At 41.5% G+C, this 14,725-nt stretch overlaps 1 protein-coding gene across 2 annotated transcripts in view; it reads right to left on the bottom strand.

Annotated features, from left to right (window-relative positions):
• HEATR5B (HEAT repeat containing 5B) overlaps window positions 1-14,725 on the bottom strand; it is a 180,405-nt gene that overhangs the window by 127,806 nt on the left and 37,874 nt on the right. For both annotated transcript variants that reach the window (XM_073627699.1, XM_073627701.1), the window contains exons 7-13: window positions 11,003-11,160; window positions 5,847-6,096; window positions 5,527-5,682; window positions 5,172-5,422; window positions 4,610-4,721; window positions 2,952-3,104; window positions 2,507-2,606 (exon numbers count right to left, since the gene is read on the bottom strand). In XM_073627699.1, the coding sequence (XP_073483800.1) occupies window positions 2,507-2,606; window positions 2,952-3,104; window positions 4,610-4,721; window positions 5,172-5,422; window positions 5,527-5,682; window positions 5,847-6,096; window positions 11,003-11,160 (1,180 nt within the window). The remainder of the gene's footprint in view (window positions 1-2,506; window positions 2,607-2,951; window positions 3,105-4,609; window positions 4,722-5,171; window positions 5,423-5,526; window positions 5,683-5,846; window positions 6,097-11,002; window positions 11,161-14,725) is intronic.

Raw genomic sequence — 14,725 nt, 5'->3', positions numbered from 1 at the left:
AAGTCTTCCCCCCACTCGAGTGAGCGGGGGCGCCCCTTCATAGGGAGGTTTTAGTATTTTGTTTAGTGGGTTTCCTCCCCTAGGGCCTCTTTTGACCCTGGGGTTGACCCTAAGGTTTACCTCTTGAATTTGACGGAGGAAGCCATCGAGACTGCCTGGAGGCAGATGCCCCTGGCACCGAAGAAGAAGCTTGTTTAAAAGAAAAACGCTTAAACTTCTTCTTAACTGGTAAAGGGGAACTTTTTCCATTAGTAATTCTTTGGACATATTTATCCAGATCATCTCCAAACAACCGTTCACCATGAAATGGAAAACTAGCAAGAAGCTTTTTACATGGTGCTTCGGCTGACCAATTTTTCAACCATAGAACTCTACGCACATGTACCAGCCCGAGCATAAGCTGTGAGGCTTGGAGAATAGAATCTTTCATAGTGTCTACTGTAAAACATAACGCCTCTGATATCTCAGCCAAATCTTGGGCCTGCTGATCAGGAATAATCTTGAGCACCTCTTTAAACTGGTCTTTTAAGGAATGACATACCCAGATCGCTGCCAGCTCAGGCTGAACCACTGAACCTGCCAAAGAAATATTGTTTTTAAATAGGAATTCCAACTTCTTATCTGTTGGATCGTTTAGCATTTGAGTATTGTCTACAGGACAAGTCAAGTTTTTGTTCACAGAGGATATAGCAGCGTCAATTGCTGGAATCCCCCATTTCTAATTAAACTCTTCCTCCATAGGATAAAGTGTTGAAAACTTTTTTGGAGGAAAAAACTGTTTATCTGGGTGCTCCCACTCAGAATACATAACCTTTTTCAGTAATGAATGGATAGGAAAAGCATGAATAGGCTGGAGAGGCTTTAGTGAACCCAAACAAGAAGTGGGCTCATCGACTGACTCCGCTACTGGCAGCAAAAACGTGGAGCGGGCCAATTCAGTGACAGATTGTACCAACAACCTTTCTTGTGAACCCGATCCTTCCGTATTAGACTCTTCTTCAGAAGAAAAGTCATCAGCCTCTTCCTGGTCCCCTGAGAGAAAAGCGTCATCTCTCGACCCGTTCCTCAGTTTGAGGATCCTGGGTAATGGACGGGGACCTATTACGCTCAGTCCCACCAATTTTTTGTTCCAAGCCTAAAATGGTTGAGGAATAAACCTCTTCAGTAATATATACAGGGGCTGCAGTGCTAAAAGCAACTGCAACACCTGACGTCCCTGATGGCTCACTCTGACCAGCCATATTGCTCTCAGGGGAGGATGCCATCTTTTTTTAGATGGTTTTAGGCTTCCTAGTGGCTGTAGAAGTCTTTCTAGACCCCTTTTTTGAGGAGTTTTTACCCCCCCCCCCTTCCGACCATAGCCCGGTGCACAAAGCAGAGGTACTACCAGAAGGAACTCATCCACTGCTTGAGCAATAGTCCAGCCCTGCCGCTGCTATTAATGCTCAGCCTGATGCAATAGTAAACGTGTCAAAAGGAATGAGTGTCACCAAACCTCTTTCATGCCCCTCTTGCGTCCCTCCGTCAGCTTGCAGCAGTAAAAATGGTGCTTTAAAACACACATTCCCACACTGGACATTGGAGGACGCCAACGCCGCGCTAAGCCCGCCCCCCTCCGCGGGCCTCTGATCCTATGGGATCACCCTGAACGGGGGAAAAAAGTGGCGAGGAGAGAGCCCTGGAAGCCGCCAAGTAGAGCGGTGTGCCGATCGTTTTTTTTTGTTTTTTTTTTTCATTTTTCTTTTGACGCTCTTCCTCGTAAAGAGGAAAAAAACGAAAGTACTCCCAGTAGTGGGAGGGGTTATATAGGGAGCGGACTTCTTGTCTTAGGGTGTGCCAGTGTCCATCACCTGAAGGTGGCCTATATCCCACATAGTAACTACTAAGGCTCTGTGTCCCGTGATGTACCATAAGAAAAGTACACAAATAAGCATTCCTCTATTTGTGGTTGAATGAGCCATGGATCCAGTATGACTCCAGACCCCCTTTTTTTTCCATGTTTGGATAGAGTTCAAAGGTCTGTCTATGACCACATTGGGGAGATTCTCTGTCACTAACACCAAGACAAGAAATTGGGGTAGCGATTGTCCCTGGTACAGTAAGGCAGTGAAAACAAAAGTTCTAAGCTTTCATCACTTTCATAAAAACTCATTTTTCTTTCTATCTCAATTGGAGACAGTACAGGAAGCGAGTAGAAGTCTGCTCAACAGAGACACGACAATACAAACCTTACCTGCTCCATCCAAAAACAAATAAAGGTCTTGGCTGGAGTTGAGCTTTCAATCTCTGGTTTCCAGAAAATGGGAAGGGAACTTGTCTTTCTCTCTGTGTCAGGGGCATAGGCATTACTGGCCTAAGCCCAGCAGTGATCAAATTCTGCTCCACTCCACCCAAAACAGAAAATAATCATATTCTGTTTTGAGTTAGGTTGCTCTTTAAGACTCAGATAGCTGAAGCTTACATTATGAAACATATAAAACATAATGCAGAATGAAATACTACTTACTGAGACATCATAGTCATAGCACATTCAATGGGTGTCATCAGTTTCCTAATCACATCCTCTGTCAGCAGTTCAGGACAATGAGCCACAAAGCTTCGCATAGCTAGAGAGGGGTAATTAAAATAATGTCAGGCAGACAAAATGAACAAACTTTGGATTAAAAAAAATATTTCAACAGTGCTGACTAAATCACATTTAGTAAATGCTGCACAAGAATAAACCTACTCCTACAAAAACAGCCTCAAAGAATTATTTTCATATATTTATCATACAATGCTGGTTAATCAAACAAATGACAAACTCCCTGTTAACAATGCACATAAAAAAAAGTAAAATTATAAAAATATAATTCTTGATACAGAGTTACTAAACAAACAGAAGCTAAAGTAGTTTAAATAAAAGCTAAAATGAGAAAATGTGTTATAACCGTTTTATAATAGACTCTTACCACAAAGTGCTCCAGCGCGTCCTTCCAGAGTCACCTGCCAAGTAAAAGCATCTCCTTTGGCTTTTTCAGCCTCCAGCTCCTTCAGGGAACGTGGAAATACATTTCGCCACAGCAGAAGCATCTTAGGAAGATGATAGCGCACAACCGAGGGACCTGTTTGTTAGCAGTGCATCACATAAGAGAATTGGCTGGCAAAGTCATACGTGCGTTAATCATTTCATAAAACATCATAAAACATGGTTATTGCAAATTTTAGGAAGCAAGAAGCAGATTCATTTGGCATAACCTTGTAAAATGAGTCAGTTGTTAGCAGCAATACCACTTAAAGTGGTTGTTAAAGTGGAGCTCTACCCTAAAGTGGAACCTCCACTCATCGGATTCCTCCCCCCCTCCGGTGTTACAATTGGCACTTTTCAGGGGGGAGGGGGGGTGCAGATACCTGTATAATACAGGTATTTGCACCCACTTCCGGGAATAGCTAGCCGCAGATCCCCCCCCCCCCCCCCCCCCCCGTTGTGTTCTGGGAAACACACAGTTCCCACAACACAGCGGGGACCAGTGAAGACGCGCAGCGCAACTCGCGCATGCGCAGTAGGGAACCGGGCAGTGGAGCCGCAACGCTTCACTTCACGATTCCCTGACCAAGGATGGCGGTGGGGGCAGCCGAGACACGAGCGATTGCCATCTGCGGCCGAAATCGCGGGCACCCTGGACAGGCAAGTGTCCATTTATTAAAAGTCAGCAGCTGCAGTATTTGTAGCTGCTGGCTTTTAATAATTTTTTTTAAGGTGGACCTCCTCTTTAAGGCAGTGCACACAGCCACTGCCAGCTCCTCTGCTAGGATTATATGATGTACATACTATATGCCATTTTCCAAGACTGTTCTTATAAATACCGTTTTTCTTATCCCCGATCATCGGTCACGTGACCGCCCAGGGCTGTCTTTCTCCGCTGTATGTAATCCAGGGGGAGGGGCTGAGCTCTACCTCTGATGTCTGCCGGGCGGTCACATGACCTCCCTCTGCAATACAAACATCAGGGGAAGACAGCACCGGGCGGTCAGGTGACCACCTGGCAGATGACAGAGGGAGAGCTCAGCCCCTCCCTCTGAAATACATACAATGAAGAAAGACAGCACACATGCTCGCTGATTGGGGATAGGAAAATCTGTATTTATAAGAAGAAAATTTTTAGAAAATGGCATATAACATATAATCCTAGCAGAGGGGCTGGCAGCGATTGGGAGCAGTAATGTGCGAGCTGCTCGGAACGGTGATAGAAAGGAAGGGCAGGGGCGGCTCACAGCCCGGCAGAGGGGAGGGGGGAGGAGGACACAGGAGCAGAGAGGAGAGCTGCAGATAGCAGAATGTGGGTGACGAAGGCACGTAAACTGACCACTGTGTCAGGGCTCAGCAGCCATGATACAACCGTGGTCAGTTTACATAGGGGAGAGCAGAAACTGGCAGGATCAACCAGGTGTTACAGGGGGCCAAATTACACAGCACAAGCACTGTGCTGTATAAAATGCTTTAAAAAAACAGGATCAATATTTTTTTTTTGGGTTAACAAACGCTTTAAACATGCAAGCAAGGAAGATCCATATAAATAGGCATACATCGGTTTGCCAAAAGACCCATTTATTGTGAATGATCTGATACCTAATGTCATTAGAGCTCCAAGCAGTAGCCAACCAGCCTGAGTTCGCTGCAGGGACAGTCTGCTGTTTTGTGACGCTGTGCGTAGTAAGTCCTCAGCTATACTGACAACCATCTGTAAAAAGAAAAGTCAAGATTTCAATAAAGATGCTATATAGTTATATTTAATGAATGTATATCATTAGATTTTTTTTTTTTTTACAGCTCACCCAATGGAACAAAGTACATATAGTAATTTGTCCCATGTTTCTACGAGCTTTCCAACCTTAGTTAGGAGTACCGATCTGCCCCACCCCTGCCTTCCATGACCGATCTGACAACAGCTTTAAAGGAGATGCCCAATTCATAGCCACAGCTTGCCTCAGCTGTGAACATTTTCCAAAGACAAACCAATGGGAAGAGGAATGCAAAGGGCAATTCTCCTTGCCATTGTTTGTGCATGTCATAAGTTCCATCCCAAGTGGTGACTAAAACGTAGTATTAAGAATATTAATTATTAAGGTCACAGAACTTACACTAAGGCACACTACCACAGATATTTGTACACATATCCTTTGATTCTCACCTTTCCTTTGGAGTGAGGGATACCCAAGGGACACTGGTGCACACCTCCAAGAAGAGCTGCCATCGCAAAGCTGTAGCCACTGACAGCTTCTGGGGAATTCTTTAGGTTGTTGAGCCTCTCTGCACATCGGTCAAGAAGTGGGGTCAACTGAAAAGGTAGAGCTACTGCAACACAGCGCAAACACCATGCAGCAGCAAGCCTGGCTGCCATACTGGGGTGAAGGAGAACAGAAGTCACCGTATCCTGTAAACCTACAGGTCAAACAAAAAAAACAAACACACCACACAACTTAGGATGTAAATATCGCTGCATAATATAAAATATACATGGGTATACTTGGAGACTATGTGGTTACCTATTGAGGCCTCCTGTATGAGAGGAGATGCAGTGGAGTTTAGGCTTTGCACCAGACTGCCCAGCTCTTGCAGAGCACACACCATTACATGCTGACTAGCAGACACATCAGCAGCACCAACTTTATTCTCGTTATTTGCATCATTAACAACAGCTTCTGTAAAATGAAAAAACAATTGAAGAAAAAAAAATACATAAAAAAAAAAAAAAGCAAAAGCATTTTTTTCTTAAATTAATATGTGAAAAATTGCATTGATATTACAGGGAGTAGAACACTTAACTACAAGGCAAATTTAAATAAGAATAAAACAGACATCTTACCAACAGATTTCATTTGTTTGCCGATTGCCTGGCAGATCTCTTTAGCTGCTGCATTTTGTGCCTTTTCACCAAGCAAACTGCCAACTGTGGCACGCAGAATAAACGACACGCATCTTCGAGAATAGACTGCCTCTACATGTGTTTGGGTGGCTCGTGGATGCGAGACTAGGTCAAGTACATGTGAAAGAAAAGTGGCAAAATTGCGCTCCAGCCACTGTCCTCCTAAAGTGGTGACAAGGACTACATATGCCTATAATGAAAAAGGAGGTTAAGTTTTACCATCACAATATCATTACTCATATAGTTACATAGTTAGTCAGGTTGAAAAAAAGACCCAAGTCCATCTAGTTCAACCATAAAAATAAATAAATAAATAAAAAATAATATCTAACAATCGCAAATACCCAATCCTATACCCACAGTTGATCCAGATGAAGGCGAAAAACCCCAGCAAAGCATGATCCAATTTGCTACAGCAGGGGAAAAAATTCCTTCCTGACCCCTAAAAGGCAATCGGATTTTCCCTGGATCAACTTTATCTATAAAATGTTAGTACCCAGTTATATTGTGTGCATTTAGGAAAGAATCCAGGCCTTTGTTAAAGCAATCTACTGAGCTGGCCAGAACCACCTCTGCAGGGAGTTCCACATTTTCACAGCTCTTACTGTGAAAAAACCTTTTCCGTATTTGGAGATGAAATCTCTTTTCCTCTAGGTGTAAAGAGCGCCCCCTTGTCCTCTGTGTTGACCGTAAAGGGAAGAACTCAACACCAAGTTCACTATATGGACCCCTTATATATTTTCTCATGTTTATCAAATCCCCCCTTAATCTCCTCCTCTCAAGAGAGAATAAATTCAGTTCCTCTAATCTTTCCTCATAGCTGAGATCCTCCATGCCTCTTATCAGTTTGGTTGCCCTTCTCTGCACTTTCTCCAGATCCCTGATATCCTTTTTGAGAACTGGTGCCCAAAACTGAACTGCATATTCCAGATGAGGTCTTACTAATGATTTTACAGTGGCAAAATGATATCTCTCTCTCTCTCTCTAGAGTCCATACCCATCTAAATACAAGAAAGGACTTTGCTCGCTTTGGAAACCACAGCTTAGCATTGCATGCTATTATTGAGTTTAAGATCTACCAAAACCCCCAGATCCTTCTCCACTACGATTCCCCCCGTTGTACTCCCCCTAGTATGTATGATGCATGCATATTCTTAGCCCCCCAAGTGCATAACTTTACATTTCTCCATGCCTCTTATCAGTTTGGTTGCCCTTCTCTGCACTTTCTCCAGTTCCCTGATATCCTTTTTGAGAACTGGTGCCCAAAACTGAACATCATATTTCAGATGAGGTCTTACTAATGATTTGAACAGGGGCAAAATGATATCTCTCTCTCTCTGGAGTCCATACCTCTCTTAATACAAGAAAGGACTTTGCTCACTTTGGAAACCGCAGCTTGGCATGGCATATTATTGGGCTTTTGATCTACGAAAACCCCCAGATCCTTCTCCACTACGAATCCCCCCAGTTGTACGATACATGCATATTCTTAGAACCCAAGTGCATAACTTTACATTTACATTAAATCTCATCTGCCACATGGTCGCCCAATTAGACAGTGCATTGAGGTCAGCTTGTAAATTGGAGACATCCTGTAAGGACGTTATTCCACTGCATAGTTTGGTGTCATCTGCAAAGACTGAAATGGTATTTTTAATCCCAGGCCCTATATCATTTATAAAGCTATTAAAAAGTAAAAGGTCCTAACAAGTAAGGGTCCCAACACTGAACCTTGGGGTACACCACTGATAACCTTAGACCATTCAGAGTAAGAATCATTAACCACTACTCTCTGAATTCTGTCTGAAAACTGATATTTCCAAGCCTGTAGACTTTACCTTACACATTAGCCGTGTGTGGGGAACTGTGTCAAACGCTTTTGCAAAATCCAAGTATATCACGTCCACAGCCACCCCACTCCTCTGTTCAAGGTTTTTTTTTACCTCTTCATAAAAAGAAATCAGGTTTGTTTGACAACTTCTGTCTTTTATGAATCCATGCTGTCTGTTGCTTTAAATATTTGTTTTCCAGCAAGAACTGGTCTTTTATTAAACTCTCCAGTATCTTCCCGACTATAGAAGTTAAACTAACAGGTCTATAGTTCCTTGGTAAAGACTTTGTTCCCTTTTTAAATAAAGGTACCACATTTTTAAATATAGGCACTCATTTCTCTGTTTAGACTAAATTCAGATTCATTCCAATTCATCACCATCTTGTAAATGAAAATTGATAATAAAAGCGTAATATCAGTGAAATGTATCTTTTTTTTTTTTTTTTTTTAACTCCCCATCTCCATCATTGCCACCTATCTGTATTTTACTGGTGTGTTCAGCTATTTGGCTGCAGCTCAGGTTAATGTCCTAATACTGACAACATTAAAAATGTATTTTTAGTTTAGAGGAATTGCCAGAGGACTAATCAAAAGCACCTTCCATTATTCAAAGATTATATGGTCACACAGACATTTGAAAAAAGCACTTTTCATACTGTGACATGGGCCTAAGGGTTGGTTCACACCACAAAAACGCACTCCTGATTTGCCCTGGATGCGTTTCTGCATGCATGTTTTTGCTGCGTTCCGGTGCATTTTTTATGCATTTCTGGATGCATTCCAGGTGCTTTTTTTTCTTCCTTTTGCCTGTTTTTTTTTTTTTTGCACTGTACTGGGGTCCGGTGTGTTTTTGATGCCTTCTGGTCCATTTTTTTCATGCATTTTACCACGTTCCAGTGCAGGAAAAATGCACCATTTTCTACTTTTTTTCTTCATCGCCCTGGAACTGACTGCACTGTTGTGAACTATGCCATTGGAGACCTTATAACCTACTGTCCATGCAGTTTTGATGCAAACAAAAAATGCACTGGAATATATGTGGTGTGAACTGGCCTTTAGGCTTGACAAACGTGGCTCATATTTCAGACGATTCCTGACGAGTTTGGTCAAACAGAGACGGCATCCAGTCAAGTGTGTTTCAGTCCCCAATCAAGGGGTATTTTATTGATTCTGTAAATAACAGAAAAAAAAACACAGGGTATCCAAAGAATTTCAGGGGCTCAGCATTCCCCTTTCAATATGGCTACAAAAGGACACAAAGTGTAGGTAATACATATAGATAAACAGTACACATAATGTTTTATATCCATCCATTATCCAAGTATAGACTCCTGAACAGTCTTCAGACTGTCCACTAGAGGGACCAAGGACCACATGAATGGATACAAATATGAACTTGATTTACCTAGTCTGTTAAGAGCTGTGGCCAAAAGTTTTAAGAATTACACAAATATTCATTTCCACAAAGTCTGCTGCCTCAGTTTATATGATGGCAATTTGCATTAACTCCAGAATGTTTTGAAGAGTAATCAGATGAATTGCAATTAGTTGCAAAGTCCCTGTTTGCCATGAAAATCAACTTAATCACATAAAAAATATTTCCACTGCATTTGTGAAGAAGGTGCCCAATAAAGTCCAGCAAGCGCCAGGACCATCTACTACAGTTGATTCAGCTGAGGGATCAGGGCACCACCAGTGCAGAGCTTGCTCAGGAATGGCAGCAGGCTGGTGTGAGTACATCTGCACGCACAGTGAGGCAAAGACTTTTGGAAGATGGCCTGGTGTCAAGAAGGGCAGCAAAGAAGCCACTTCTCTCCAGGAAAAACATCAGGGACAGACTGATTTTCTGCAAAAGGTACAGGGATTTGACTACCGAGGACTGGGGTAAAGTAATTTTCTCTGATGAATCCCCTTTCCGATTGTTTGGGGCATCCGGAAAAAACATTGTCTGGAGAAGAAAAAGTGAGCGCTACCATTAGTCCTGTGTCATGCCAACAGTAAAGCATCCTCAGACCATTCATGTGTGGGGTTGCTTCTCAGCCAATGAAGTGGGCTCATTCACAATTTTGCCTATGAACACAGCTATGAATAAAGAATGGTACAAATACATCCTCTGGGAGCACCTTCTCCCAACCATCCAAGAAAAGTTTGGTGATGAACAATGTCTTTTCCAGCATGATGGAGTATGTTGCCATAAGGAAAAACTGATAACCAAGTGGCTTGGGGAACAAAACATCAAAATTTTGGGTCCATAGCCAGGAAACTCCCCAGACCTTAATCTTGGGGTCAATCCTCCAAAAGCAGGTGAAAAAAAAAAAAAAACAACCCCCCCAAACTCTGACAAACTCCAAGCATTGCCTATGGAAGAATGGGCTGCCATCAGTCAGGATGTGGCCGAGAAGTTGATTCACGGTATGCCAGGGCGAATTGCTGAGGTCTTGAAAAAGAAGGGTCAACGCTGCAAATATTGACTCTTTGCACAAACTTAATGTAACTGTCAATAAAAGCCTTTGACACTTATGAAATGCTTGTAATTATATTTCGGTATACCATAGTAACATCCAACAAAAATATCTAAAAACACTGAAGAAGCAGACTTTGTGAAAATTAATATTTGTGTCACTCAAAACTTTTTGCCACAGTTGTATGGTAAACACATAATTTTGATTTTTAAGGAGTCCGGTGGAAAATTGTCAGCCAGACAGTGACTGCATCCAATCAGATGCAATCACAGGTGCGTTGGCTATCAAGATAAAATAGCTGGCATTGAAGATTCTTTTACCCACACTGTTTAGCATGGATGAAGAAAATCTGTCTGATTTTTCTTGTTTAGATTGTGAGCTGAATGAGAGAAATCTATACATGTATGGATGACCTTATCAGAAAGATCTTCTATATAAACCTATAAAAGCCAAGGAGGCTTTTCACACCATCACGTTATTAAATTACGTACTGTTTTTTTCTCTAAAACAGTAAAATTAGCACAAACATCACAATTATTTTTAGCTGGGAAGGCAGCCTGAAAACTGTGCGTCTAAACAAAGAACCCTACACCTAGGTGATGCACTGCCAGTGGCATAAAATATTGCTGTCTATGTAGAAAAGTTAGAGCAATAAAGGGAAAATTTGCCTAAAATGAACAGTCATGTTCAAGCCAACATGACACAGTGGAAATACAGAATAAAAACAATTATAACTAGTTATTATGGGCATAGGCTAAAGCCAAACCAAAGTTAGAAAAAAAAAAAAAGAGAGAGAGACTCACCTGTGTCACACCAACTCTTACTTCCCGACTGATTGATCCTCCTCCCTTTAGCATTTCTCCTCCACTCTTTAGAAACCCAGATCCTCCCCGCAGAAACCCTGTAGCCATGAGTTCCAGCACCTCTTCTAAGGTGGCTTTCTTAACATTCTGACGCATAACTTTACAATAAAAAAAAAAGTACACATTACAACAACAACAAAAAAAAGTATGTGAACAGTGGTGTTAATGAAGCTACATAAATATGTGAGATTACAGATAAATGATTATTGTATCATACTAAATGCTGAAAGAACAAAAAAAAAATATCCTAACAGAATCAAAAACAGAATAGTGCTTGACAGTTTATTAGTTCAATTTAAATGTTTCCAAGTCTGTAGTGTACTGATAAATGTTACAGAAAGTATACAAACTTATTTTGGTCACACCCTCATGGAATACCGGTATTTATGTGCAGTACAAACACTGTTGAGAACATGACAACTATGCAGCTCTCTGCAAATTCAGAGATTTTTAAACTAAAACTCCAGTTTAAACTCCCCACCCTAGTTTTGAATTGCATGAGGAAGAGTTAGAAGATCTATCAGGTTTTTACCAACACTGACAATTTATATTTGAGAAATGTATTTGAGGCTGTGTGGATTTTGATGGTACTACCATAGACAACACATACATTTTACTAAAAACATTGTTTTATTACATCAATTCAATAAAAAACACACACTATTGTGCGATCTCACAGGCACTAAAAAGCTTGCTCTTATTTGGATAAATACATAACAATACCAGATACTAGATGGTATTGCCTATCACAAAGTTTATCCATTTCTTCTCAACATGTTTCGTGGTTCTATCCACTTCTTCAGGAATATTTTTTAGAGAGCAGAACATCTATAGGAAAAAATTGATAGTCACGACACAAGTATATAACAGCAAAACATATATACACTATATTGTCAAAAGTATTGCGACACCTGCCTTTTCACGCACATGAACTTTAATGGCATCCCAGTCTTCATCCATATGGTTCAATATTGAGCTCCCCCCCTTTGCAGCTATAACAGCTTCAACTCTTCTGGAAAGGCTGTCCCCAAGGTATAGGAGTGTGTCTGTGGGAATGTTTGACCATTCTTTCATAAGCGCATTTGTGAGGTCTGGCACTGATGTTGGACGAGAAGGCCTGGCTCCCAGTCTCCACTCCAATTCATCCCAAAGTTGTTCTATTGGGTTGAGGTCAGGACTCTGTGCAGGCCAGTCACGTTACTCCACCCCAAACTTGCTCATCTAGGTCTTTATGGATCTTGCTTTGTGCACTGGTGCGCAGTCATGTTGAAACAGGAAGGGGCCATCCCCAAAGTTGGGAGCATGAAATTGTCCAAAATGTATTGGTATGCTGACGCCTTAAGAGTTCCCTTCACTGGAACTAAGGGGCCAAGCCCAACCCCTGAAAAACAACCCCACACCATAATCCCCCCTTCACCAACTGATTTTGACCAGTGCACAAAGCATGGTCCATAAAGACATGGATGAACGGGTTTGAGGTGGAGGAAATTGACTGACCTCAACCCAATAAAACATATTTTGGGATGAATTAGGAGCAAAGACTGTGAGCCAGGCCTGCTCATCCAACATCCCAGAGACACACTCCTAAGCCTTGTGGACAGCCTTCCCAGAAGAGCTGAATCTGTTATAGCTGCAAAGGCTGGGCCAACTCAATATTGAACCCTATGGACGAAGACTGGGATGCTATTAAAGTGTAAAGGCAGTCCTAATACTTTTGACAATGTAATATATAATCAATGGTGTTGGACAAATAAATCTGAACGACAAAGGTGCATAAAGGCTTACCCACAACCCAAGGAGGAAACCCACAGCTGATGGGGCACCAGAGGCAAACGTCTCCCCTGCTTGGTCATTAAGTGCGCATGTAAGCTTGTGAATCCAGGAACTGCTGCCTGGCCTCATGTGGTTTTACTTTGTTCTATCTAGGTTTCTTTTGATTCATTTAGGAACTTTTATGTACAGCTATCATTTTTGTGAACTGTATTTTCTACACCGCTGACCTCTTGAGGTTGACCAATCTATTACATCTGCTTGCAATTAGGGGGAGACTTATATTGGCTCCCCAATATGCTGTCCACACCAGGGGCGGACTGATAACTCATGGGGCCCCCGGGCAATAGGAGATTATGGGGCCCCCAGGCAATCGGAGATTATGGGGCCACACAGTATACAATCACACAGTATACACATACATGTACACACAGTATACACAGACAGATGTAAAAAAAAAAAAAAAAACCTCTCTCTGTGTCTCACTCTCTCCTGCCTTAGTCCTCATGTACACTGCAGCTGGTAAATGGCTGTTTAGGTGCAGTTAGGCATTTTTTTCAGCAGTCCCTGACCTGAATGTTATCTTATGGGTATAGGGGCACTCAGTCATTTATAGTAGTTTAGAAGCAATTTTTTTGAAAACGGATAAATCGCGTTCAGGGCGGTAGTTTACTTGCATTTGAAAAGGAAGGAAGGAAGGAAGGAAGGAAGGAAGGAAGGAAGGAAGGAAGGAAGGAAGGAAGGAAGTTTATAATACTTGTTTTTCCTGCATTGTGGACATTTGGGAGGGTCTCCTGAGGTTATCTATAAAAAATGCTTCTAAAACTCGAACGTTCACAAACACTGCTAGATGTGCATAAGCGCGGCATGTAAAAGTGACAAAACAGACATTTTTAACTGTTGGTTACTAGCTGTCAAGTTTCCAGCGTTCAAAAGAGGTTTTCAAACGTCCGGTTTTATATACATGAAGATATATATATATATATAGATATCTATATCTATCTATCTATCGATATAGATATAGATATAGATATATAATGATGCTGTGGACGAGGCACTTTTCATTAATATCCTGATTCTTAATAATTATTGCCCATCGCTCCCCTAGAGAGACTTTTATTATATATTTTTGGAACCTCTATCTATGGATTCACTTTAGCAAACTATTTGAACTCATTAACATGTTAAATACTATTAGAGAAGTGGCCTCTCTACAGTAAAATATAAAGGTAGCAGAAGTGCATATGTACCATCATCCAGAAATCAATATCAAAAAGGGACCTGGGTAAGCAGATTCGTTCTCTCCCCTCCCCCCTATCTCCATTATCTATGTGTATGTTCTGATGCTGGAATATAAATTATCTGATCATATATGTTTGTAAATCTCGTATTTTTTTTAATTGTCAGGTTCAGACTGTTTAGTCAGAAAAAACTTATCTTCAGATTCCCTCCTGATGAAGCGGATTGTGTCCGCGAAACTAGTCGAGGAATATGATATCTGAGATTTTGTGCTGTACTGTATACTATTGAATCCATTGGTGATACGCCTGTATTTTTATTAAGTGTTTTTGTATTATCATGTTCTGTTCATTGCATCAATAAATGAATTATAATTTTATTATTGTTGCCACTTGCTCTTATGGTTACCCTTAATTACCGTACCGTAATAGTCCAATATGCTCCATTTTTTTGGTCGCCTGACCGGGGATCAGGCTTCCAACCCCCTTTTTGATGTTAAATACTATGTTTCCATTAGGCAATATGTACCCCTTTATACTGCTCCCAAACCCGCCAGGGAGACGTTTGCCTCTGATGCCCCATCAGCTGTGGGTAAGCCTTTATGCACCTTTGTTGGTTGAATGTACTTGTCCAACATTTGTGTGTGTGTGTGTG

This window comes from Aquarana catesbeiana, linkage group LG04 (genome assembly GCF_042186555.1).
Source record: "Aquarana catesbeiana isolate 2022-GZ linkage group LG04, ASM4218655v1, whole genome shotgun sequence".
Classification (NCBI taxonomy): Eukaryota; Metazoa; Chordata; class Amphibia; order Anura; family Ranidae; genus Aquarana; species Aquarana catesbeiana.
This window is presented reverse-complemented; position numbering and strand designations above follow the sequence as displayed.